Below are 26342 nucleotides of genomic sequence, written 5' to 3'. Positions count from 1 at the left end.
GGGATACAAATGAGATGCTTATCTGCACTTTGTGTGACATAACTGACACCCTGCACCGTGTCCCAGAAGAGAAACTGTATTTTGAAATGGTTTAGTGAGTAGAGGCCTCTGGTGAGCATCAGCTTCCCTCTCTGAAAACTTAAGACTGAGCCCAGAGCTGCTTTTTTATTTTTAACTTCTGGAAATGCAAAGGCATATTAACCCAGTTAATGTTTGCACAGTTCCTTGTTTTTGATTAAAGCATGTTTGGATCAACTGGACTTGTGAGCTTCAGTATGCATGAAAAGTTATTGGCTGGTCTGGAGTGGGGAAATAGGGGAGCCACTTCATAAAGAATACTAACAAGTTTTTTTTCTATTGTGAACTGTACTTTGAATAAGAAAATACAGGAAAACAGTGCTCTTTAATTGGACTTCAAAGGAACAACTGTTTTTGCAGAGCATCCTAACTTTGTTTAAATACAGCCAGTGGTTACCTCAGCTTGTTTTTATATTTCAGTCTGGCAGTTACCGTTTAGGAGTAAGACCTTCAAATAATCACTTATTTTGAGAAGCCTGGATCCATGGTTTCCTTTGTCTTATCTGGAGCCACAAGGACAACTGCAGCAAGTGCCTCTGTTAGCCCTGGCACACAGGGCAGACACAGCTCCTAAAAGCTCCAATGCATCAGTGGCTTCTGTAACACTACCTTGGAGTGAAGAAATCTTGTGTAATTATAGGTATTTTTACAAAAGGACAGAGCTGTTCTGTGAACTAACCATAAAATGTCTCACCAGGAAGATTTTGAGTACAGTCTGAAACTAATTGCAGGAAGAAGTTTCTTTCTGCAAACTGACATCAGGAACCTGGGCTGGCAACTTTTCTCTCCCAGGGAAAAGGGCTGGACTTTGTCTCCAGGGGCCTGTGGCTCTGAGTGGCCGGCCGCCTCCAAAAAATCCGAACAACCAAGGATGTGTCCCAGACACAACCTGCCCCCACTTTAAACCTGTGCTGCCCTGACAGTCCCAAGGGCACCCTGCAAACTGAAATCAGGAACCTTGCGGGGAAAGTTTTCTTTCAAAGGGAAAAGGGCCGGTGTTGGTGTTCAGGGGCCTGTGGCACTGAGTGGGCACCCGCCTCCAAAAAATACAAACAAAAAATTATTTGTCCCAGACCCAACCTGCATCCACCTCAAACTTGTGCTGCCCTGTCAATCCCAAGGGCACCATGCAAACTGACATCAGGAACCTGGGCTGGCAACTTTTCTCTCCCAGGGAAAAGGGCCGGTCTTTGTCTCCAGGGGCCTGTGGCTCTGAGTGGCCGGCCGCCTCCAAAAAATCCGAACAACCAAGGATGTGTCCCAGACACAACCTGCCCCCACCTCAAACTTGTGCTGCCCTGACAGTCCCAAGCACCCCCTGTAAACTGGCATCAGGAACCTGGGATGGTGATTTTTATTTCACAGGGAAAAGGGCCGGAGTTTGTGTTCAGGGGCCTGTGGCGTTCAGTGGGCGCCCACCTCCAAAAAATCCAAACAAAAAATGATGTGTCCCAGCCCCACCCTGCCCCCACCTCCAGCCTTCTTCAGTCACTGAGGAAGAGGTGAAAGGTTTTATAAGTCAGGAAGAGGCAGTGGTGTCTGTCAGGTCACCTGCTCTGCTGCCTTGCTTCTACACACCTGTGTTCACACCTGCTGCAGCTAGCACAGCATTCATCACTTGCCTAAGCTGAGTGCTTGCTTTTGCTAGCACAATATTGCTTTAAAGATATTTAAACATATAAAAACACTTTCTTAAAAAATCTAAATCACTGCATCTGTGGAAGGCTGGGTTAACCTTCCTAAGGGAAAAATGAGCACGTCCTGCAGTACCTGCCTGTAAGGACATGAACCTGTCACTAGCCTCATGGCAAACAGCACAAGAACAGACTGAGAGTATTTGCTGGGATTTCTAGGAGTTGGGCTTCACTGGAATGTATTCACCCTTCCACTGGAGCATCACTTTCTGTACTGGTAGGAAATGGAATGTTTAAGTGCACCCCTTCTAATCTTTGGCAGCTGCTGCTTAGATTTATATAAAAATAACTATCTGTAAGGAAGGGTGTTTGAAAACTCTGTGTAAACAATGTTGACCTTGCTGGGAAAGAGCGGTGGTTCATGACTCTGTAGAGGGATGGATGGGTAGATGCTTCTCCATAGCACATCAGTGCCTCTGTTTGCTCTTTGTGCCCGATCCACTTTGGCCGTGGGCTTTCACAGAACCACGTGATGGAAGACCTGACAAACAAGAGATCATGGACAGCCTCAAGACTTTGGGAAGGAATTACAGCTAAGTATCACATACACCTCCTCTAGCCTAAAACTTAAATGTCTTTTTACTCTAACACATGGCTATCAACTGCTTTATTTGTAACTTCCAAAGAGGGCAAAGCTTGTGCTTGCCGAGTTGCTGCATTGCAGGGAGTGACTGCATTCCTTGATATTTCACTAAGTATTCATGTCTACAAAGCTTTTCTGCTAATTGAAATTGGTTTTGTCAATACAGAAGTCATAAAACTCATCTTGCTTTTTTTTGGGGGGAAAGGGCAGATATTTATTTCATTTCAGTAGGAGCCACTCCTTGCTTGTTTACAAACAAGTTACTTCAGTTTTAGTAACTTGAGGTTAACAAAGGCACTATTTCTGTTTAAGCTGACAACTTGGACACTGAGAGGCACTGGGGCTGATGACATTAAGCTTCCTTACTTGATTTAAGTATTTGGTGGTAATAAAAACAAAAAAATTAAACCCCAACAAAATGCACCCAGCTATGCTCTGGAGTAGAGTAGGACATAGCAAGGATAACATCTGTATAATGGCAAATTAAAGACATGGATGGAAATTTGAAAAACCTCCCCAATGTAAATAACCTGTAGGAATGTCCCCCTGTAGGAAATGCCTCCCTGTCCCCAAAGCCTCCTTTGTTTGATCTTACTAAACCCTGTGACTAATGAGCATACCTGAACCTGTGGATCCTCTCCTTGTCCAGGATTGATTACTATAATCTGTAACAGTGCAAGAACGGCGGCGCTGGGAATGGGGCTGGAAAAACAGCTCAAGTTATTTCTGTTTGCATGGAACAAAATCAGCAAGATTATAATACAACTTAAAACTATTTAAACGTGTATTTGGTAATGAGTTAGATGTTGTGAAGGTCTAAGGAAAGTTTTAAACAAAGGACAAATCAACTTTAGAAGTAGAAAACACACTTTTCTAACACTTATTTAGTATGATCACTGGGCCAGTTAGAGGCAGTCTTTCCATCTCAGGATATTGTGCTGTTCCAAAGCAGATTTTATAACTGCTGACTCCAACATTTTGAAATTATACACATAAACCAATCAAGCAGCTATTTAAAAGCTGTGAAATTACAGCTTTCAGAGCTTGGATAAAAACACATTGTTAGATACAAGAAGGTACCAGTAGGAGTAGGAGTTTCAATAAATTAAACTGAGAGTATTTGATACTGAAATAGACTGGACATGGATTGATGTTAATTCTCAAAGCACCCTTTTCAGTAATTAAGGAAGATTTGGTGTAATTAGCCATGCTTTACCGAGGATGTGCTGGTTGTGCTAGGCCTGGAGAAGGGATCAGGCAAGAACAGCTGCTCCTGGAGCGGCTGGCGAGTGTCTTCTTGTGTTGTGACACTGTGAGCACGGCTCGAGTTCCCTCGAGGTTTCTGCAAGGAGAGTAACAGAGTTATGGCTTTTTCTTAGTGCAGCAGTTCATTGAAAAAAAATAACCCAGGAATTAAAGCTCATTTTCCAAGTGAATTATTTTATACCTAGATATGAGGAGGGAAACATTCAATTGGCATTAGTGAGAACTAAGCAGCCAAGCGTGGGTGATGCTGTTACTCAAAACTGATACAACATTTTTCTGTTTGATCAGCTATTTCACCTTCTGTCACAAAACAACAAATAAATCGGAACTCTTGGGCTGGGTAATTTGACCAGCAATGATAACAACTTTAGATTATCCAGTAACAAAATGAGATTCTTGTGCCTGTTACCGTTTGCCTGTGGGGTCCTGTGGTGCTCCCACGCTCTGCCACAGTGAGGGTGGCAATGGGTGGCAGAGGGTGATTTCTGTTCAGCAGCAGTGGGGGAGGTGAGCTCAGCTGCTCCTGTGCAGTCAGGCTGGAATGCACCAGTAAGAACAGAAAAAACACAGTTAATATGTTTGGCAGGTGGAAAGGTGTAATGTTGTCAGTTTCTTTGTTTTTTTTTTTTTTTTAATTGATAAGAATACCTTGGAAAAGCTTCAAACCATAATCTACATTTTAAAAAAGACTTTCCTAGTGCTCTCTACTTACATTTAAAAATACATTTTAATAAAGCAGAGATGTCACTATTTCTTAGATTGACTGAGGCCTGAGGAAAGGGAACAGAAACACAAAATTCTGGAAGGAGAAACACCAGTAATGCAGGGACAAGGAATAAGTCTCTCAACAGTATGCGACAAGAAATCAACAGACTGGACGAATTTATAGGTAAACAGCAAAATTAAAGGTGAACTACAGTAATTTAGAACACGTGGAATAGACAGGTCTATCAAATCCTGCATTGTTTCCTGATACCCCCTGTGGTCCCTGTAAATGACTCTATTCAGTCAGGTCATTATGCAAAATAAAAGAAAGATATTCTAGATGTGATTGAGGGCTAGCTCACCAGGAGCCCTCTGGTCCATTAGATAACCTATTTGAGCATCTTTATAGTCCAGTCTGGGCTAGGATAGCAACATGCAGTATGACCTCCAAAAACTGCAGATTTTAAAATTTATCTTGAAAATAGGCTGCAGAAAGAGACAGCCATGTCAAGGAAGAGATGGTGGTGATCACTTTGCTTGCAGAGGACAGACTGTGATCTATTGCTCATGTGCAAAACTACCCGAACATGGGAATGCGTGTGATTCACTGAATCGCAGCTGGCAGCACACGGAACATCAGCTCCAACAACTCGGCTTTCTCAGGGGAGTCGTGCTTTAAGGAGCAGTTCCTCTCCTCACCCCAATAATCCGTGTCCTCCCTACCCAGGGACGATCTGCCCCTGGTGCCCTGCAGGGAGAGGCTGTTTTGGGGACCTACAGGCGCCTGCGGACGTCGTCCCCGGAGCGCGGGGTCCCGATCGGCTGCAGGGTCCGTGGCGGGGAGTTCCTCCTCCTGGTGCAGTGGGACAGGGACGAGGTGCTCAGCTCCAGGGGACGACTGGGCCACGTTCGGGTAGAGAGGAGGGAACTCGAACCCGGCCGTTTGTCACCCAGGTCCCTAACAACAACAAAAAAATTACAAGACCAAAAGAGAGATGGTCAGCATGGTAACTGCTGTTACCAAAGTGCTCACCTACAGGTGACTTTATTCATAAAATATGTGGGCAGAAATTATGTGTGTTGATTTTTAAAGTAACTATATCCATTTTCACTGAGGACAAATAAACAAATAACCAAGCAGGAAAATAACTAGTAATTAATTGCTTTCTCTGGTGGAGGAATTTATCTTACAAGATTTTGGGTTGAATCTCTCTTGCTGTGAGAGTGCTCTACTTTATTTACTACAGGTGGTCTGTAGTTCTTACAGTGTTTTCTCCACTACAGGCAGGTTCCTTTGGTGTAACTGGATCCCATGGATCACCATCAAGCCATTCAGGTTACGCTGAGAACTACTACTTGACCCTTGAGAGAGACTTACCTGAAATTAAAACAAAATAGGTAAGTAAATTACTGTTTGGCAGGGACACATTCACAGGTATTTATAGACTTGTGTATCAATTTGGAGAAAAGTCATTAATTTCTTCCATGACATCCAGATATACACTCACTAATATTATTTCCCCAGCTGGGGGATCTTAGCATTTAATCTTTTTGGAATGATAGTGCTTAGAAAATGTCCTAATGCTTAATATTTTCCAACTAAGCAGCTCATTTGCTGATCTTCCAACAATGACTATAATCAGAAGCTTTACGAAAATAATTTTCAGCGTATATTGACATTTTCCGTCAAGAACAGATCTGCAAAGTCCTTTTCTGAGATACAGAGTGATCTGGAAAAAAAACCCATCATATTCCACCCACTGTAAGAAGAGCAAATAGAAAAGAGCAGAGAAAATCCCATACATACTTGAGGTGTTTTTCTCCTCTTTTTGCTTTTGCGGCCACCTCTGGGTTTTGGGCACTACACACACAGTAAGAGGACACAAGGGACAGGCACGGGGAAGAAATGAAGGAGAAAGAAATAAAAAGAAATAAGGAAAGAGCTGAATTAAAATGGAATAAACAGGTAACACTTTGGTGCTCACCACTCTAGAAGCAGATCATCTAAAGCAGATTAGACAGTTAAATTCAGTGTCTGAGAAAAAAAAAACCTGGTTTAGAACTGCAGAGAGTTCTCCTTTCTTGCTGGATGAATTAACTGTTAATGTGAGAATGGGATCCCTCACACACACTCCTCAATCTCACCCTCTAATGGAAACATTGAATTGTGGAAAGAACTACATCTGAATCAACGGCCACCACATGGTTGTCACACACAGATATAAAACACTGCTTCAAGGAGGAAAGTAGGAATTAAAACTTCCAGCTGAGCAATAACAGAACTAAAGTGTCAGAAAGGACAGCCAGCATTCACACAAAGTCCAAACCATCTATTTATCTAGACACAAGCACTGTGCTGAGGTAACACTGCGATTCATCCCCACACAAAACAACAGCTGGCTAAAAATCCTTACCAGATTTGGTGTCACCGAGGGCATCTTAGTGTGCGGCACCCGAGGTAACAGCGCTGGCAGAGGATCCAGCTGCAAAGGGCTTCTGGCATCTGCTCGGAGCGTTTCCACTGTTATGATATTTTTCTCATCATCTGCGCAAAGCAACAGAATTCCTGTCAATATTGGCACTGCTAGTTATGGACAGTGCTATGAATCAAATTTTTTTTAGAGTGAGTCCCCTTGGATGATAAGCTCTGCTAAGTTTTTTGAAGACATCTCTCACACTGTTAGCAAAATAACCTTTTTATTCCCACTGAAGAGATCATTCCCAAATACATCACTCTCCCATGGCATCTTTGTAAAATTAGCTGAAATCCCCTTTTTAGCCCTCACCTTAACTGTGAATCCTTACCAGAGGCTGACCCTTCCCAGTGCCTGCAGATCAATTCCTGCATGCAGACCAGGACTTCACTCCACACATCATCAAACACAAACGTGAGCACGGAATCCTTCACGCAGGAATAGGGAGAGACAGGAGGAAACCCCAATTTCTGTCTGCCAGAGGATAGTGCCATTTTCCTCTCGTGCAACTCCTCCTCCCTGTAAAAATGTATTACCTGCACCAGAAACTATATTTACTTTTAGTTTTCCCACTGACCTCAGTGAGAAACTACTGACCCTCCCTGGTCTCCCTATACAGAATGATTATAAATCATACTCCATGAACAATAATTTACCCATGAGATCAAATTCATGTCAAAAAAAATCAGAATTAGTTGTTACAGTGATATCTCTTCATCACGTTGTTAGGCTCCATATCTAATGACAAGACAGAATCCTGAAGACAAGAGAGTGATATTTTTTGCTGCAGCAAAGTTTCTCTAGTCTGGTAAAACAAGAAACATAATAATTTTAATTTAATGGTCCATGCAAATAAGTGGCTTTAATTTTTAAAACCAGTTAAGTAGTCAGGAACTGATAGCACCCTCCAGAGTTCTTACCCAGGCCACATGTTCATACTGTAGGGCTGAATAATGTAAAGGGGTAAAAAGATAAAAATAGTGGTAATTGTTTCTTGACAAGCACAAAATCCACTCTAGTTCTTAAAACTACCACTGAAAAAAATCCAGAAAGGTACAATTCCACCTAACATTCCAGTACAAAACAGAAGCAGCACTCTGCTGTTGCATAACAGCAGTGAATTTGACATAGCGTAAAAGATAAATGGTGTTTAAACACGTATTATTAAATACACAGGCTCTTAGTTATGATGGAATGAATTACTGAAACCAAGCAGAAAAATGAACAGCGGGAAAAATTATCCAAAAATTCCTAAACATAATTTAGTAAAAGAAATTGTCCTAGGAAATAGGTTTGGAAAATTCCCAGTGCCCAGGCAACCTCAGGCCTTTGAAAGCTCTCTAGAGAAAAGACAAATAAATTCATCAAGTATCTGTATCTTAACTGCAGGAACCCCAGGACACTGTTTTAATCTTCAATACCTACACATCTCTGTGGTCAAATGCCAAGTATTCCTCCACTACGCCTTCAGAGAAAATGACTTCCTCTTCCTCTTCATCGCTCTCTGAGGAATACAAGGTCGGAGGCTTGGAAGGGTCGGCCTTTTTGCGAGTAGGAGCAACAGAAAGAGGTACCTTCTTGCCCAAAACACTAAATCTGGACAGGTGACAGTTTTCAGAAAGCAGAAATAAAGATAAGTTGTTATTCCACCTCGAAATATGTGAGAGACAAGCATGGTTGTTAAGGGCAAGCAGTAGCGAGGCCAAAAAATTATTCATTACAGTAACAACTTCTGGCCTGGATACCTTTTAATTCTTGCTAAGGAACCTGAAACTTCAGGGAAAAAAATATCCAAAGCTGATTAGAAAGCATTCTAAAACATTAAATAATAAAAGCAGCACTAACAGTGCTTTGTAATTTTTAAAGCCTAGGCAAATTCAACAGATGATTAACAATAAAACCAGCTACAGCACACACATTTTCTTAAGAAATCATCAACAGCAAATACATTTCTATTTACTGGCCAGTTCACTGCCGTCAGCAAAAGCAAAGCTACGTGTTCTTGCTATTCTAAGTGTATTCAATTCAGTTAAAAAGGAAAAAAAAAAAAAAAAGTGTGCTGTGTCCAAAACTCAGCCTAACAGGAAGGCCGCACACTTTAACAACAAGCCTGCCTTCCCACCTTGGCATGGTCCAGGCTCACTGCTGGTACTTACTCATCAGAATCCTTTTCCTGTGGTGAGCTTACATCGGAGGGAGCCAAACTGCCCGAGGGGAAACTCGAGTACCATCCATACCCTTCATCTGTGGGGGTCACCACCTGCTTCCCCACCACCCTGCCACGGCAAAAGTAAAGGAGAAATGCAGCAGAAAACCTTGGCGGTACAATTATTGAAGGATGTAAGAACAGCAGCAAATCCTAAAGTTCTCCTAGGAAGCTGCGCAGTTTTCCTGGTGACACTTTCAGTTTTCTGAGAGAATTCTGCTCTGTTAAGGCCAAGTCAGCTGCAGATAGCAACAAACCTCTCTCAAAGAACCACATGTGGGCTAAGAGGATGTTTGTTAATGACAGGCAGGCACATCACCAGAGTGATCTTTTTATCTCTATCTACTGCATAACTGCATAAACCCACCCTGCCCCCTGTTAAAGCAGCTCTGTGCATCCCTAGCCTTGTTGTGAAGGAACCGGCATCAGACCATTAATAAAATACCTGAGATGAGGAAAGCTGGAGGACCACTGGTGGCATTCTTCCCGCAGTCCCTCAACATGAACATTCTCTTCCTGCTCATATAGAAGCTCATCAATTTGTCTGAACATCTGCTGAACTTGTTGTGTGGCAGCTTTGTCAAATTCCTGGAGAGGAAAGAAAATACCTCGTGAATAGCATTTGCAGGGATTTTTTAATTGATCTTTTGAAATATAATTGCAAAACACAACGATTTTTTTAAAGCGTAGCAGGACTACAGAAGAAGATTTTAACTTTAAATGATCTTCTCCCAGAGATGATGCAGCCTGCTCTTAAGACGGTTGGCAGCCACATAAAAAGCTCACATTGACACAGCAGAAAAAGCTATTAAAACATTTTGAAGTATCCATATTATTGTATTAAGCTGCAAGACTTAAAGGAATCAGAACAGGAAGAATAAAATTCAGTGATATTTTAATGCAATGGAGTATTTGTTGCTTCCAGTGTCCATAAACAACAGCAACACAAAAAGCAATGCAGGCTGGTGGGAAACACTGAACCTGAGGGATGGTCAGGCCCTTTGTTACATGTGATAGAAAATGGGGTCAGTTCTGGGGTCATTTACATCCAAACAGCTCCATCTCACCTCCCAAAACGCAACAGCACGCTAGGCTTTGGTGGAAGGATAATAAATCAAACATTTCTAAATGAAAATCATGTTTTAGGAGCTTACTATATTTTGAGAAATATGCAAGAATGCAGAAGTTTGATAAACTCATGCCAAGTATCTGAAAGTCATCCAGCCATGGCTGGGGTTCCACAGCAACAGCATTTATAGATACAATTGTGCACTAAATTATTTACATTTCCAACATTTTTAGTGGAAATGCAGAATATTAACAGATTAGTATGAGCCTAATGTGTTTTGAACTGAAAAATGGAAAGCAGTAAAAAAGGTGTTCTTTCTATAATCAGTACCATGATTTTTTGACAGATCCAGTAATTTTTGTTCTGACATGTGTTTGCTGTGGTATTTCAAGTGTCTTTCTGTGCTCGATTTGGCTTGGATGATTATGTTCTACTCACGTCATAGCCCCAAGAAAAGACTGAGCTGTCTTCTGTGGAGGTGTCAGCCCAACCCTGACTAGCAGTCCGTGGATCCCCATGATCATCCGATCTCTTATGGATTCCCGACTCCCTGAAACGCGCACGTCGAGCCAAAAACAAAACCAAAAAGAAAGCAAAACAGCCCACAATAAACAATGAGAGATCGAGTGTGTCAGCAAACAACACCCAGCTGGATCAGAGGTGTCAGGACAAGTACCTGGAGGTCTGGGCGAGGCGTTCAGCCGGGGCTGTGGCTGAGCACACCTGAGCCCCTGGCTCCGGCGGTGGGTGATGCCTCAGGGCATGTTTTGGGAGTCCTTGTCTGAAAAAACAGCAGTGGAACTTAGCATAACTCACAAGAATAAACATTGACCGAGTTCCCAGTGAGTTTTATAGGTTTTCCTTTCCTGCTTCTCAAGGACTGTGCACACGATTATTACTATTGCAAAGCTAATTCTTGCAACCAAAGCTCTAGGTTTAAGGTGTCAAAACTAACTCTAGGATAAATATGGAGTTAAAGGTCTTGGCTTCAAAATCAGTTCAACTTAAACCTAAGATGCTGTGAATTGGCCTACAGCTCCCTAAAAGCAGAGACAACGCCATTATCCCCGTAGATTGATTAAATTGAATTACACTAAATAGAACAAAAGTAAACGAGCCGAGTAAGTCAGAACCGACTCAGCTCTTGGGTCGGGAGAAAAAAGCCAATTACAGGGATTTAACCGCATTCTGTCACTCCGGTGTCTGCTCGGGACCGGAGCTCAGGAATCCCGGGAACCATCTCCCGTCGGGGACACGGGGTGACCGGGCCGTCACGGGGCCCTGCTTGGCGCTGGGCGGAGCGCGGGCGGCAGGCCCGGGAGCGGGGCCGGGGGGATCGCGACCGGGACCGCGATGGGGCTCGGCGCCGTGCCGGGCCCCGGGGGAGCGGCGGCCACTCACGCCTGCACCGGTTTCCGCGCGTATCGCGATATCATCCTCAGCGCCGCCGCCCCGCCGCCGCCATCGCGCCGCTCCTCCTCGGGGGCGGAGCGCGGCCCCGGCGCGATGGAGGCGCTGCGGCGGCCGGCGCTGCCCGAGGACGCGGTGCGCTACCGCCTGTTCGCGGCGGCGGCGGCGGCGGGCCCGGGCGGCGAGGCGCTGCTGCGGCGCTGCGCTGAGCTGGCCCTGGTGCGCTTCGCCCCGCTCCTGGCCGCCTACGTGTGGCAGCGGCAGCCGTTCCGCCTGCGCTACGTGCCGCGCCGCGGTGAGCCGGGAGCGGGCCGGGAGGAGCGCCCGGAGCGGGGGGACTGGGAGGGGGACCCGGCGGCGGGAACCGGGAGCGTGTGAGGGGGAACTGCGGGCATGTGAGTGGGACACGGCGGCCGGGAACCGGGAGCCTGTGAGGGACACCCGGCGGGCTCGAACCGGGAGCGTCTGAGGGAGAACCGAGGGAGTGTGAGGAGGACGCGGTGGCCGGGAACCGGGAGTGTGTGAGAGGGAACCGGCGGCCGGGAACCGGCATCCCTTGGGGGAGATCCGGCGGCCGGGAACGGACGGCGTGTGAGGGGTATCCGGCGGCCGGGAACGGCCGGCGTGTGAGGGGTATCCGGCGGCCAAGAACGGACGGCGTGTGAGGGGTATCCGGCGGCCGGGAACCGGGAGCCTCTGAGGGGGAACCGGCAGCGTGTGAGGGGGGACGCGGCGGCTTCACCGACTCTCGGTGTCATGGCTTGGTTTAACCCGGTGAAGCAACTGGTGCCACCCCCCCGCTGCAGCAGCGTCATCCCAGAGCACACGACTCGAGGTTCCGTCAGCAGGGTCAGGAATATCCCCGGGGAGGGAGACTCCGCACCCTGTGTGGACAATGTGTTCCTGTGCAGGGCGTTGCTGAGCCGCCTCTCCTCTCTCTGCCCCGTCCAGGCGAGACCCCGGCGCACATCGGCGGCACCACCGTGTTCGGGGATAACGTGGAGGACGAGTGGTTCATTGTGTACCTGCTCCGGGAGATCACCAGGGAGTTCCCGGGGCTGGCAGCCAGGTAAGGCGCGTCCTGCTGAGGTGCTTTAGAGGGAGGGCTGTGAAGGGGCAGTGCCTATGCTCTGAAGGTCCTGTCTTAATATTCCCCATCCTTGGAGGTGTTTCCCCATCCCATACTCGTTTGAAGTGTCCAAGGGCTGGGTGGATGGGGCTTGGAGCAGCCTGGGCTAGTGGAAGATTTGCCTGCCTGTGGCAGGGGTGTTGGAACCAGATGATCTCTAAGGTCCCTTCTATCCTAAGTCTTTCTATGGGTCTATGAATATTAAAAAAACCCAGCAGAAATGGATTCAGAAGTGTGTTGTTGTGCTCTGCAAGGCTTTTCCTGCTAAGAAACCAATTTCTCCTTGGCCAGGATTGATGACAACGATGGAGAGTTTCTCTTGATAGAAGCTGCTGATTTTCTCCCAAAGTGGCTGAATCCTGAGAACAGTGAAAACAGGGTGAGTAAAACTTGTGTACAGTTGGCAATGGGGCCACAGTGGCCTTTTATGTAGCAGCTGGAATTTTCTCTTGCACTTCTAGCCAAGTGGTCTGACTGCTTCTGAAAATGCAGAGTGCTGTCTGTCCCTTACTGTTGCTCCCTTCAGAAGCGCTCCTGTGTCCGCCTGAACTTTCTAGCTCTGCTAGAACCGCTTGGATGATTTGGGGTTTTTTTACCTTATTGTGGAGTGTTTAGGCGAGAGGATTTGCTGCCCTCAGAGAGGGAATGCTCAGGGCTGGAGTGTTGCTGTCTCTGTAAGGACACAGGCTTTGTCTGGTACAGGTGAAATAATGAGCAGACACCTTCACCTGGATATGGATGGTTGCTAATGGCAATGGATTAAAATGGAAATAATTCATTTGGTCATTAGCAAGAAATTGTTTAATTATTTTTCCCTACTCCAAGATTCTTAAAAGGGATGGAACAGAACCCAAAAATTGTTTGCAAGTGTGTACCTGGACTGCCAGGCTCATATTTCCTCTTGTTTGAGGGAACAGAGTGAGTTGAGAACATTGCAGTCAGGGCTTTTCTTAGGATCAGGAAGCAGCAGAGGTCACATGTAGCACCTGAAGTAATGCTTTTTCATCCCTGTGATGTTCTGAAGGAGTTAGGTTATGCTGGTTCTCCTGAAGCACTACTCTAGTTGAAGAGAAACTTGGTACTATTGTTGTTAAGGAAACAAGATATATTTGATGAAATTTGTTGCAGTTAAAGTAGGGCTTTTTACTGGTTGGATCGTGGTCTCTGGCATCTCAAATAACTTCTGTAAAAAAGCTGTGCTGCTCCCTGTATTGGTTCTCTATTTGTACTGTATATTCTCTGTGTTGAAGCAGATGCATTTGTATACGAAATGAAATTTTCCATCGCTCTGTGTATCTGTTCTTACCTTGTGTGATGAGAGCATTCCTGCCTGCCAGGTGTTCTTTTACAAAGGAGAGCTGCACATCATTCCGCTGTTGGAGTCTTCGGAGCAGGACTGGCACCTCTCTGCTCCCTGTCCCACGGTGCCACAGGCGCTGGCGCTGTTATCCACCCGCTCCGAGGAGTTCCTGGCTGCAGAGCCCATCAGAGCTGCTGTGTACAAACGCATCCAGGGGTATGTGGGGGCTGCTTTTCAGCCCTCTGCAACAGTGGGTTTGCTTCTGTGCTCTCTGGGCTTTAAGCATTTCCCCAACAGATGTGATAAAGCTGGTTCCTTTTCAGACACAAGCAGCTAGAGGTTTTTCTGTGGCACTCTTGGAAAGAGGGGGATCAGTGTCCTGTAGGCTGTGATCTGGGGATCTGAAACTGGTTCACTGCTGTAATTCCACAGTGACAAGATTTACTCTTCCTTCACATCTGTCTTATACTGAACAATCAGACAGTTCCGTGATCTTTTAGGAGCCCTGTGCACAAGGAAAACCAGGATTTGACCTAAAATGTGGAACCAGCAGAATTGTCAGAGCTTCAGCTTGTCACAGCTGTGTTCAGCCCTGTGCTTTTTTTTTTTTTGACAGTGTAACTTTTACAGAGTATGGTGAAGAATGCTACAAAGCTGGATGTGTTCACAGGGACTCATCCATGTGGGGGATTCAATTTTATTAGCCATGTACACTTACATAAATATGTATTCTAGAAACAGACATTCTAGCCATTAATTGGCCAAGTTTTAACTCCAGAGTAATCCTCTGAGCCATGCTGCAGGTAAATACTAAAGTTAAAGTGGGCCTGATGATAAAGAAGGAGTGGTTGCCTTGCAATACCCTTCCCACACTCTGTTGCCGCTCAGGTATCCCGAGAAGATCCAGGCCTCGCTGCACCGAGCCCGCTGCTTCCTCCCGGCCGGAATCGTGGCCGTGCTGAGGCTGCGCCCGTCCCTGGTGGCTGCGGCAGTCCAGGCCTTCTACCTGCGGGACCCGGGCGATTTACGGGCCTGTCGGCGCCCCTTCAGAGCCTTCCCTGCCGAGCAGCGAGTGATGGCCCTGGTAAGTGCTCTCTGATGGCCCTGGTACTGCTCCTCTAAAGCCTGTGGTGACCGTGCTAACTGCTCTCCTAAAGTCTTGTCGCTTAATTCCCTTCTGTAACGGCAAGGGTTCTGGGGCCAATGATATCAACACAGAGGTTTAACTTAAAAACTAGGAGTTTTCTGTTGTTTTGTTTTGTTTTTTTTTTTTTCCCTTCTGGCTCTAGGGATGACTTTCCTGGTCATCGCATTAATAGCTTCTCTGGATCAATGTGGCTGGACTTTGAAGGGGCTGATCATGAGAGAATTGTTTCTGAAACCAGAGGTTGTGGTAACAATTCCTCTGCTGAAGTGCCTGCTGAGTAAATTGATCTCTTGTGTGATCAGAGCAGTTTGACAGCACTGCCAGCCAATGTGAGGAGTTGCTCCTACCCAGTGGTTCTCTCCAAGGCTTTTCACCTTCTCAGCTGTGTTCTCACAGCTCTGTGAAAGCTTTTATGAAGCGTTTTATGAGCACTGTCCAAGCACCATTGTATCTGATGCATTTTGTTACAGAGTTGTACCATTGAACTCCTGAAAAGAAGCTTCAGAGTCAAATTTTGGACTTCTAAACTGTTGCCGAAATCTTTAAACAAATTGAATTTTAAATACACCTTGTTGATGCAAATACAGATATTCAAGGATTTTTCCTAATGTATTTAGAGTGACAAAACTTCATATTTACTTGGGTGTTTCAGTTTGGGACATACTTAGTAAAGCCTGAAAAGCAATTTATCAGAAAAATCTAAGACGTATTTTGAATGCAGTCTCAGGTATTGCCTGTAATATGGGTGCTTCAAACACGCTCCGGTGAGCCTGGAGGGAGCTTGATGGCTGTCCCCAGCACAGTCAGGCTGCAGGTAGTGTTTGTTTCTGCTCTGGCTGTTTCAGGTGACTTTCACTCGGTGTTTATATGCACAGCTGGCGCAGCAGAAGTTTGTTCCCGACAGACGCAGTGGATACACCCTGCCCGCCCCATCTCATCCTCAGTACAGAGCCTACGAGCTGGGCATGAAGCTGGTAATGAGTTTTGGGGCATTTTGGACTTGGTTCATGTATGTCCAGGGAATGAGTCGTTGTCTGGAAGTTGCCTGCTTGTCCAGAGAAATGTGAGCAAAATCCATTACACCTTGAAAACCTCTTGTTGTTGCATCTTTGATCTACAGGCCCATGGCTTTGAAATTTTGTGCTCCAAGAGCAGTAAAGTAGCTCCTGATGCCAAGAGAAATGTGGTAAGCGGTCCTCTGTGGGAGAGATTCCTCAGGAGCTTGAAGGAAAAAGATTATTTCAAGGTCTGTGATTATTTCAGTATCCGTGGCTTTTAAACATTCCAGGGAAAATAAACTTTAGCCCTTGAACTTGTGCAAGGAGTTGCAGCGGGGCAAGAACTTGAATCCTTATATCTGTGTAAAATGAAATAATGTCTTTAAAGAGGACATGTGCAGATTGTTCCCCTTTCAAAGTAATTTATTTTGGAAATTAAAAAGGAAAAAAGCAAGATTTGGGGATTGATTCATTCATCTAAAGCAAGGGGAGAAATACACTTGAATGAAGAAAGTCACCATATATGATTGTGCGAGGTGTAACAGATTTCACTGGTTTACATTTCATTTCCATGCCTCTAGAATTAAATATTCTTCAAGATTCATACGTAACACCATAGACCTGTCTGGGCCCATGCAAGTGTAGTTTTTTATGTGTGTGTGGTTTTTGTGAGTTCTGGGGGTTTTGGAGAGGTTTTAAATATGCCTTTGACTACTTATTTGGAGTTAATACATTGAACATAAATGGAGTACTTACTTGAGGGTTATAAAATTGGACAACTCTATTGAAATTCTTAGGTTAATATACTTTAATATACTTCAAATACAGGAATGCCCCTTTGCTGTACTGAGTTCCAAGTGTACATGGCAAAGAGGTTTTACTTGTTTTGGTCCTCTCAGCATTTCTGTGTGACAAACAGTCATCCTTAGGAAGCCTGACTGTGAAGAGGAAGGGGAGAATTTGGATTCATGCTGTCACTTGCATTAAATAGGGAGAAATGGAAGGATCAGCAAAGTACCTGGAGCTGTTGCACATGGCAGAAGATCACTTCCAGCGCTTTGTTTCCGTGCCAGAAGGGTAAGAGCTGCTTGAAATTCATGAATGTCACATACCCTACAAATCCTTTAAGTGACCTTTGAAATCCTTGTTACAAAAACCTGAACCCTTTTCTCCATTGTACATTTAACATGGGAGCTGTGGCCAGGACACACAAGTACTGATTCCTCAGAATACTCCACTAGGAGAAGTTCTGGCTTGAGAAACTCTTTATCTTGGTTTTGTGAAATGCTGAGCTCTTCCAAGTGGTGACTGAAAAGCTTTATTTGCTTGGTTGACTGTAGAAAGTGTATAAAAGTGTCATTAAAAAGCAGTCCCAGTGAATAATAAATACAGGGTAATCTGTCTCCTTTGCTCAAAGGGCTGGCTGTGGGTTTCTCTGGAAGATCAAATCCAAAAATTAAATCACTGCAGGAATATCTGAGGCTTTGCCAGCTCATAATATCTTGACTGTTAGTTTTTTTGAGTTTCCAGTCTGTACTGTTTGGGATCTGGCAACCTTAGTATTTACCAAGGTAAAATAAATGTAAAGAAAAATAGCCATGAGAAATGGGCTTTGGAGCCATCAGCTGGGAATTGCAGGGACTGCCTGTGTCCTGTTTGGCCAATACTCTGGGTACCTGAGTACTTCCCCCAGCTTCATTTCCCTTTTTGATGTGTTTACACAGAAGGAAAAATGAAGAATTTGAGTGCAAACCTGAATGCAGAGCATGTGGTCTCATTGAATCCATTTCAGTAAATTGAATTTTTTTCTTCTAGCTCTGATGAAGTGAGCCCAGGTGATGAAATCCTGACACTATTACAGACAACATCCATTGATCTGAAGGAATTTGAGAGAGAAGCAGCTTGTCTTCCTCCAGAGGATGGTGAGCTGGCTGGGGGGAATTAGTCCTGTTACAGATGATTATTTGTGGGGGGAGAGGGGGAATGTTGACAGCGCTGAAGGGAGAGCAAATCCAACCTTCATTAAGACTAAATACTGGATTTACTCTCCCAATTTAGAGGAAGCCTTTCTTCCTCCACTTAGTGGCCAAAGGATTCTCAGTGGCTAGAACGGTATCTCTTAGTTTGAACTCTGCAAAGCAGAGTCTAAAAGTAGTGAAAAGAAATCTCCACTCTGTTCTTCTCAGCCTCTCTTTGCCTTATGCTGTGTGTGACCCAGGATCAGCACAAAAACTTAACTGCAAATCTGAGCTGCAAAATGGTTTCAGTCCTGTCAGTCAGCTGGTTTGGGCCCTGTGGGCCAGCAGGCTTGTGCAGAGTCACAGATCTGTCCTGTGTTCTTTCAGATGACAGCTGGCTGGATATTGCACCAGATGCTCTGGATCAGATGCTGAAGGAGGCAAGAAATGAGTCCCTTCCTTCCACAAATGAGGAGGAGCAAAAATATGACTTGGAAACAGTTGCTGAGAGCATGAAGGCTTTTGTGTCCAAAGTCTCCACGCACGAAGGAGCAGAAATGCCATGGTAGCAGCGCTTTGAGTTTGGGGTCTGGTGTAGAATGTTGCACTCTGCTGCAGCCCTGTGGCTGATTCTGTGATGCAGTGGATCAGAGTTTGAAGGTGTTGTGCTGAACAGGGGCCTGAAGCAGATCCATAGCAGTGAACATGTACTTGCTTTAAATCAGCTTGGTACCCCTCTGACACTGGTGCAGTCTCAAGTGCTGCAAGCTGAGCTGCTCTCTGTCACTCAGTTTGATTTTGTGGTCTTCACAATTTTTCTCTTTTATGCCAAGAATTCTTCCACTCCATGTTTCATGTCTAATTCACACAGGCTTCAAACTTCTGAGGACTTCTTAGTTCAAATGTCCCAACTTCAATCCTGCCTTGAGAGAAATCAATATGGCTTGTGCCTGTGTCAGGCTTATGCAAGTATATTTTTATTTCTTTAAAAATATTTTTATATCTCAGGTCATCTGATGAATCCCATGTTACCTTTGACGTGGATTCTTTTACGAAAGCCCTGGACAGAATTTTAGGTGAGATTGCTTCTTTATTTGAAAAAAATCCCCGCACTGATTTCTTTGCTGTTGTACTGACACAAAATAATGGCCAGGGGCAGACTCGGAGGAGCTGGATTCTGATGATCTGGATGAAGAGGAGGAGTTTGGCTTCTCAGATGGGGATGATGAAGACCTGGCTGCTGGAGATCAAAGGCAGGAGCAGAAGGTGTCTCCTGAGGAGCTCGTGGGCAGTCTCAAGGCGTACATGAAGGAGATGGACCGTGAGCTGGCACAGACCAATGTTGGGAAAAGCTTCACCACCCAAAAGAGAGTAGTGAGTGTGCCTTGAGCTCTGATTTGGAGCAGTAATTTCCAAACAGGAGATGTGCTGCAAGTGGCCATTCTGAGTAACGTGATCAGAACCTTCCCCCGTGCAAGCAAAGTATGCTGTACCTGCACCATAATACGTCTTTTTCAAACTAAAGCTTACCTAAGCTTTGAATTTGCACATCTTTTCCAAGGCTTGGTTCCATTTCCCTGTTTTTAGTAGTAGGGCAAGCAGCTGCAGCTTCACTTGTGAGTTCCTGTAGTAGTTTTCTTTCATAGGAAACTGAGCCAGGACTCAGCAACACTTTCTGTCCTTCTCTTGGAACCTAATCTGGGTAATGGACTGTGGTGATTTTCAGCTGGCATGAGCATTTGGTGGCTGAATTCCTGTCTGTCACGACTCTGGAGTGTACTGGACTTCGTTGGCTGCAGAATTGTTGTTTCTTTTCTCCTGTGGTTTGCCTCTTTTTTCCCCTTAAATCTGCTCATGCAATTTGATAAACCTTTCTCTTTGTACTCTCTGCAGGCAAGTTCTGTTGAAGCAGCCCCGTCTGAGAGTGCTGGCCCTGACTGTGGAGCTGAGGATGCTGAGCTGGCACCCGTGGATGTGGACATGAACCTGGTGGCAAACCTGCTCGAGTCCTACAGTGCCCAGGCTGGCCTGGCAGGACCCACCTCGAACATTTTACAGAGCCTGGGGGTGACTTTACCTGAGAACACAGAGCTCACTGGCAGCTGAGCCATGCAGGGAGAGGCTTTGGACAAGACATGGCTGGTGGGGAGACGAAGCACAGACAGACAGGCAGGATGTGGAAGAATAGGCCAAAGGTTTTAATTTTGAACATTCTGTTCATTTATGTGTCACTCCAGTAAAGTGAATTTACCTGCAAAAGCCTTCTGGCTTTTGGACACTGTCATGGATGGAAATGAGATTTTCCCAGTGCGAACACATTTTTAGAAAACTGAAAAATGATGTTGTGACTTGAATGAAACTTCTTTTACAAAGCCTCTCTTCCATTTTTCCCATCAGTGATCCAATTTGCCACATTTCTAAAATGTCCTTTTACCCATTGCTACGTGGGTTCAATATCTGGGAAGCATTTCCTGTTCTGAAAATGCTGCTGCCTTCAGGGGGAGGTGGGGAATACCACATTGCAGGAAGAGTCTCGTGGATTTGGGAACGCTGGTGAAATGTTGGGCAGACATTTAATCCTTCCCAAGAGCACGATGCTGCATTGTTAAGAACTTCTGGCGATTACTGTAAGAGCCTGTTCCTTAATGAGCACAAGGATTTGAAGAATAATTTGATCAAATGTGTAAATATTGGCCAGGAGCATTTTTCAAACTTATTTCAATAAAAACAGAAATACAGCTTGATTACTGAATTTTTTTTGAAGGTATGCATAAATTCCTCAGTGCAGTATCAGTTATTGGAGTGAAAGCATTTTCATCATTGGTCATTTTCTGAATGAATTCCATTATTGCTGAATGTTGGTGTCATGCCAGCAGTAGCTGTTTGTGAGCCCAGGTTGAACAGTTTGGGGTTTTTTCAGTGAAAATGTGTCTAGAAGGCATGCAGCATGCTGCTTTCATGTGGAATGAAAAATCTATTTTAAATATGACAACTTTAGTTTCAACAAGGTAAATTTGAAATAAAATACATCGAAATTCTTGATACACATTCACCAGCAATGCAGTCCTGCCAGGTCCAAATCAGCTTCTCAATTTATCTTTTGGTTTTTTTTCATTCCACAATTGAGTTTTCCTCCACTGATGTTGTGTAATTTACTTTGTCAGCAGTTCAGGGAGAGTACTGGCAGGTTGGACAGGGATTAGAGATGGACAGCAAGAGCTGGGAAGTGCGAAGAAGGTTCTGCTACATTTCAAGGAATTTGGTCTGCTCAGAGGTGAGAGACACAGACAAATCTGTGGTGGAAAAATGGGGTTAACAGAGGTTTTTTAATTTAGACAAGGCTAATGAGCAGTTAGTGGTGGAAATCAGAGGTACTTGAACGTTGGGAAGGGCTTGTGTTTCACCAGGGAAGGTAATTAACACATAAAATTTTCCACTGATGAGTAGTTAGATCAAGTTTAGATTCTTTAAAACTTAATTGAATTTAAGAACATGATCACATTTAACTGCTGTGGGGCCTGTTCTATACAAAAGGTCCAAATAGATGGAAGGACTCTTGTAGTGCATGAGAACTCCTAAGCTGAGGTTCAGAACAAAGCTGCTCTTTTGGAAACACTCCAGCTGATGTTGCTGCTTGGACAAATCTCACTTTTCCATCAGTGGGACTGGGATTTCTCTGGGGCTGTGCTCATCCCAGCTATTTACATTTGTTCAGCAGCTTCACAGTGGAGCCCTTCCAGGCTCTGCAAGTGCTCCCAGGAGAGTTTGCCATGGAAGAATAAGCATTTCCATGCTGCCTCTTCCACTGCTTTGAGGTAACACACGAGCCATCTCTGCTTTTAATCCTGAGAGTGTTTCTAGTGAAGGTAGCCTGATGGAATTAATTAGGGAAGACAAGTGTTCCCTTTCAATGGATTTCTATCGAAGTATATTCTGAAGTTGTTCAACTGGTTAATTTTCCCTTATTGTCTGTATTGCAACTGGGGGAATCCCCATTCACCTGAAATATCAAGGGTGTTAATTGAAAGAAACCCTGCCTGGGCCATTATTTCAGGGATACCAATGGATGGGGAATCCCAATTTTCTTTCTTAAAGAGAACAGGGAACATCCTTTATTATGTGATTTTATTGGTTTGAAATCAGAGCAAACCTTCAATTTTCATCATCTTTCGCTTTAAATTGACAAGGAATCTTTTTTGTGCCTTATTTTTAGGGTTTAAATTGGTAGAAACCCCCACTGATTCCATCATTTGAGGGATTTATATTGAGGGGCAAAAATAGGGCTGGGAAAAAAAAAAGCAACAAGAAAGAGCAAGGGGGAAAAGAAGAGGGTGGCTAAAAAGGGCAGCAAAAAAAAAAAGGTGGTAAAAAAGGGTGGCAAAAAATGGTGGAAAAAAAGAGTGGGGGGAAAAAAAGCAGCAAAAAAGGATTGGAAAAGAAGGTGGTAAAAAAGGGCGGAGGAAAAAATTGAGAGAAAAAAGTGGGGGGGGGGAAGTGGGGGGGAAAAGGTGCCAATAAAGGGCGGAGAAAAAGGGCAGGAAAAACTGGGGGTGAAAAAAGGCAGCAGAAAAGGCAGGGAAGAGTGAAAAACTGAGGTGGCATAATGGTGAAATGGTGGCGTTTAAGAAGCAGGAAAGCCCTAGAAAGGCGAGGAGAAAAGGTTGCGAAACATGAGCAGAAAAAGGATAGGAAATGTGAGGGAATAAGAACGGGAATCCCAGGGACACCCCCCCACCTCAGGCCCCCTCCCAAATCCCACAGAGCACCCCCATGTACCCCCAAGAGAGCCCCTCCAAAGCCCACAGACACCTGGGCCTGGATTCCTGCAGGAACACTCGCTAACAACTCGGCTCCTTGCAATGGGATGGAAACAACCACCAGGGGTTCTTTCCATGTGTGCCCACTGTGCTTCCAGGCTGGGAGTCAGCTCTGTGGGGCCCTGCCATGGAAACGTGTCCTTAACAACTGCCAGGCTTCTGGGCTCCAGCAGGAGCTGGGAAGCAAAGGCATTAGTCCAGGCGGGAGAACATCCCATTGTGTGGCACTCCTGCAAAGTGTGGATGTTTGGAACAGAGCCTCTCCTTCAGCAGGCCAGCGCTCCCAGATGGAAGTTCACAAGGGTACGGGGCTGGGAAGTGAAGAGCAAAGCTGTTGTGAAGGTAAAGCTCAGTTTACTCAGAGAGATCACACAGGTCACTTGAGCACTGTTACAGGTAGGAAACAGAAAATGAGAGATTTCCAGTAAAGCCTTTGTAGTTTGGTGGGGAAAAGGAGTTGGGGATACCCAGTGGCTGCAGGGATGGTGATCTAAATTAGTTCAGACCAGATTTGCCTTTTTTAAATTGGTGAGGGTTTTTAACCTTACCTGCAGTTACAAGGCCAAATAGTATTGGAATATGCTCTAGTTTACTCTAGCTGTCCTCCATGCTGCATACTCACAGCAGCCATATTTAACTCTCATGTGATGTGTGAATTTGCTTCTGTCCCTATCCCAAACCTCATATTTCCTGTTTTTTCTGCTTCTTTTAATATGCTAGTAAATCTTCCATGTCCTGTGCAGTATTTCCACAGATAGAAACAGTGGAACTCTTATCTAAAGGATGCTACCTACTGCTGAGCACAAGGACCAGTGGATTTTATATCAGCTTTCCATCTGCTGCTAGGTTGAAAAGTGAGCAAGATTTAGATGGGAGCTGAAGCCTGAGGCAGCTCAGTTTGTTGAAGCAGTGCCTCAGACTGAACACAGGAATTGTACCTGTGCAGTTACAGGTAGTTCTGACAACCTGTCTGCTGCAGCCGCCAGAGGTGAGCTGCTTGTGGTTCCTTCAAAAATGTTTGCTGACAAATGCCTTTTACAAGGTCAGGTTGTCAGGGCATTCCATGGAGTGCTTATGTCCTCTCAGGCCAAGCATCAGGCTCACTGTGTGTCCACAGTGTCTTGGAGCTTGTTTTAAGGTGAAACAATTTCTTCATGTAAGAGCTGTAATACTGAAGTCAGACTTCCTGCCATCCACAAGGATGGATAGCAAAGTGTGGCCTTTCCACACAGCAGCAGCCCAGGTGATGGGAGAGCATGTGGTGAGTGAATTTTCTACCCACACTGTTTCCAGGTAAGATTTTTCTGAGTGTTGCCTTAAGTTTTAGCTTTTATAATTTTCAGATTCTCTGCTGCTTTAGTGTGTAATTCTGAGCTTCATATTAAGTGTTGGTAGGCTCTCTTCACAAAGTAGGGAGATAAAACAATTCCTTCTCTAGCTGGGGACCAAGGACAACCAATACAAGTTTCAGGCCCAAGAGCAGAAATAAGGATGAATTGAAAAGAGAAAAACAAGGAGGATGGGACTTCATAAGCTAAAGCTGTAACTGGACAATGAACTCCAATGTGCAAATGGAGCAGAACTGATCACAGTGAGAGACCCCGTGAGCGGCTGTGCACATTGTGACCACTTTGGTTCATCCTGGGTGCAGCCCTGGCTGGGCTCCGGTGCTGCCCAAGGTGGATCCATTGAGGCCTTTTAACAAATCCCTACTTTAGTCTTTAACTCTGTCTGGCTCTGTTCTAGGTCAGCCTTCTCACGGCATCATGAGCAGTCAGAGATCAAACAAGTTGTGTCCTAAGGTTTGCTTACTTCGATCCTCTGCTGGCACCTGTTAGAGATCAACATGAGTTTTATGCCCTGCTGCTTTTGGGAGGTAGGTGGAATGCTGCTCTCAACCTGCTAACCAAGAAGTTACATCTGATTAATCAGATGAGTGCTAGCATTCTATGTCCTGCTGACTGGTAATAGCTATGAGCAATTGGGCTGTAATGCCCCAGCTGGCAGCTTTTCAGTGCTGGGTCTTGCTGTCAATCCCTAAAAGCAGAGAGGCCTCAGTGATTTGTACAAGCCAAGTGTTCCCAAAGAGGACTCAGTTCAAAGATGCATTCTTGAGAGAAATACGTTGTTGCTCTGTGCCCTTCTGCCTGCCTGGTACCTTTTCCATGGGAAAGCCCTGCTGTGTTTTGGTGAGGAAGCCTCTGTCAGGAATTGCCTGCTCCTTTTTCTAGGTCACTTGCCTTTATGGAGCATGGCCTGTCTTGACTGCAGTGAGTGTTCTTCAGGCTTCAGAGAGATTTCTTAGGCAAATGCAAGCGAGGACAATGTCCCTCACCTTGTTTTTCTGTCCTGCTCAGGGCTGTGTACTGCCTATCATCACTCCTGCTAGCTTAACATCAGGAATGGAGGCCGCCACCAATGTTGTTTCAGAACTAAGTCAAAAGGGTCTGGATTGAGGATTTTATAAAACAGTTTAAAAATATAATGCTTCTTCAAAGATGTGATGTGATTTTTATCTTGTAGTTGTTCTAGCTCTACCAAAAAATCCCCTATTTGAGTAGATTGAAAAGACTTTTTCTCTTACTGGTAACTAAATTACCAGGAAGGGTGTTTGTACATGCCACCACGGCCTAAAGGGATCCCCTCCCAACCTCCTGAAGTAAAAGTAACCCAAGCAGCAAAGCGCGTCTCAAAGATGTGAAAGACTCTCTTTTTACTTGCTGCTCAGGTGTCAGGAGTGCAGATTTTTACCACTGCTCTCCTGCATTGGTGGCAGTCAGGGACACATCCCTGTCCCCTTCAAGCACCTGGCTTTGCAATCTTGGCATCTGAGCTCTGACCAAGCAGGCAGAAAGGACTGTCAGCCCGAGTCAGCAGCAGATCAAGCATCCTTTTTCCTGTCTCTCACTGAGCTTTCCTTGCCCAGATGGTTCCCTTGTTGTTCTTCCTCCAGAGAGGTGGAACCATTTCATCAGTAAAATCAGACCAGCTCTCCAGGCAAGGCACAGACTTTGGCCTCGGCGTAAAGGCACTGATCCTTTCAAGATTTTTCTCTGTTCTAAGCGCAGTTCTTCTTGTAGCAGTTCCTGTCACCTTTGCATTAGCTGTAGTCTTCTAAAATGCTTATATGCAGGTCTTGCTCTTCCCCTCTCCACCACCAGATAGCTCTGTTCTCTATTTCTTAGGACAGAAGAAACTGTCTTACCAGTGGAGAAAGCGTAGAAGCCCACTTAACATTTACAAAAAAAAATAAAATTAAGTATTTTATATGAAAACAGAAGATTGAACGGGAAGAGAGAGAAGAAGAAGAGAGCAAACAGGCAGTGGCTTTCTTCTGGTTTTTGACAGCTCTCCCAGATCCATATAAACACAGACACTGGAAAGTGCCACTCTCCCTTTATTTTTGTTCTGGGAAAAAGGGTGCATTGGATGTCCGCCCAAGACAGAAGAAACTGAGGAAAATGGGACATTGGTGCCCTGGGGGTCAGTGACAGCTGGTCACAACAAG

General features: G+C 45.0%; 2 protein-coding genes across 3 annotated transcripts; one reads left to right on the top strand and one right to left on the bottom strand.

Annotated features, from left to right (window-relative positions):
- Positions 1–1780: 1780 nt before the first annotated feature.
- FAM149B1 (family with sequence similarity 149 member B1) lies at positions 1781–11611 on the bottom strand. 2 transcript variants are annotated; one of them, XM_068196981.1, is made up of 15 exons: positions 11477–11611; positions 10752–10856; positions 10514–10625; positions 9452–9594; positions 8957–9076; positions 8226–8396; positions 7132–7319; positions 6741–6871; positions 6134–6187; positions 5592–5704; positions 5105–5284; positions 4031–4157; positions 3572–3697; positions 2976–3057; positions 1781–2253 (listed from the first exon to the last, which is right to left on the bottom strand). In XM_068196981.1, exons 1-15 carry the CDS (start codon positions 11509–11511, stop codon positions 2180–2182), a joined length of 1761 nt encoding a protein of 586 aa, XP_068053082.1. In that variant the 5' UTR covers positions 11512–11611; the 3' UTR covers positions 1781–2179. The 2 variants fall into 2 exon arrangements, with proteins under 2 accessions (XP_068053082.1, XP_068053083.1); XM_068196982.1 differs by lacking the exon at positions 6134–6187.
- Positions 11582–21333, top strand: ECD (ecdysoneless cell cycle regulator). The gene is made up of 13 exons (XM_068196980.1): positions 11582–11780; positions 12437–12554; positions 12906–12993; positions 13952–14130; positions 14803–14998; positions 15907–16035; positions 16182–16307; positions 17051–17136; positions 17875–17981; positions 18405–18582; positions 19026–19093; positions 19171–19391; positions 19911–21333. The coding sequence occupies exons 1-13, from the start codon at positions 11582–11584 to the stop codon at positions 20121–20123; spliced, it is 1908 nt and encodes a 635-aa protein (XP_068053081.1). The 3' UTR covers positions 20124–21333.
- The last annotated feature ends 5009 nt before the right edge of the window (positions 21334–26342 follow it).

This window comes from Anomalospiza imberbis, chromosome 8, assembly GCF_031753505.1.
Source record: "Anomalospiza imberbis isolate Cuckoo-Finch-1a 21T00152 chromosome 8, ASM3175350v1, whole genome shotgun sequence".
NCBI classification, from domain to species: Eukaryota; Metazoa; Chordata; class Aves; order Passeriformes; family Viduidae; genus Anomalospiza; species Anomalospiza imberbis.
Note: the sequence above shows the minus strand (reverse complement) of the source record. Positions and strands in the feature narration are given on the sequence as shown.

Bases quoted from the DNA above. Each gene is read 5' to 3' on its own strand.
- FAM149B1 (XM_068196981.1), bottom strand. From the start codon at position 11,511: ATGATATCGCGATACGCGCGGAAACCGGTGCAGGC. The intron at 5,705-6,133 runs GTATGTATGGGA...TTTTAATTTCAG, and splicing joins AGAGGAGAAAAACACCTCAA to GTAAGTCTCTCTCAAGGGTC. The intron at 3,698-4,030 runs GTAACAGGCACA...CTCTCCTTGCAG, and splicing joins CAGGACCCCACAGGCAAACG to AAACCTCGAGGGAACTCGAG.
- ECD (XM_068196980.1), top strand. From the start codon at position 11,582: ATGGAGGCGCTGCGGCGGCCGGCGCTGCCCGAGGACGCGGTGCGCTAC. The intron at 11,781-12,436 runs GTGAGCCGGGAG...TGCCCCGTCCAG, and splicing joins GCGCTACGTGCCGCGCCGCG to GCGAGACCCCGGCGCACATC. The intron at 18,583-19,025 runs GTAGCAGCGCTT...TTTATATCTCAG, and splicing joins GAAGGAGCAGAAATGCCATG to GTCATCTGATGAATCCCATG.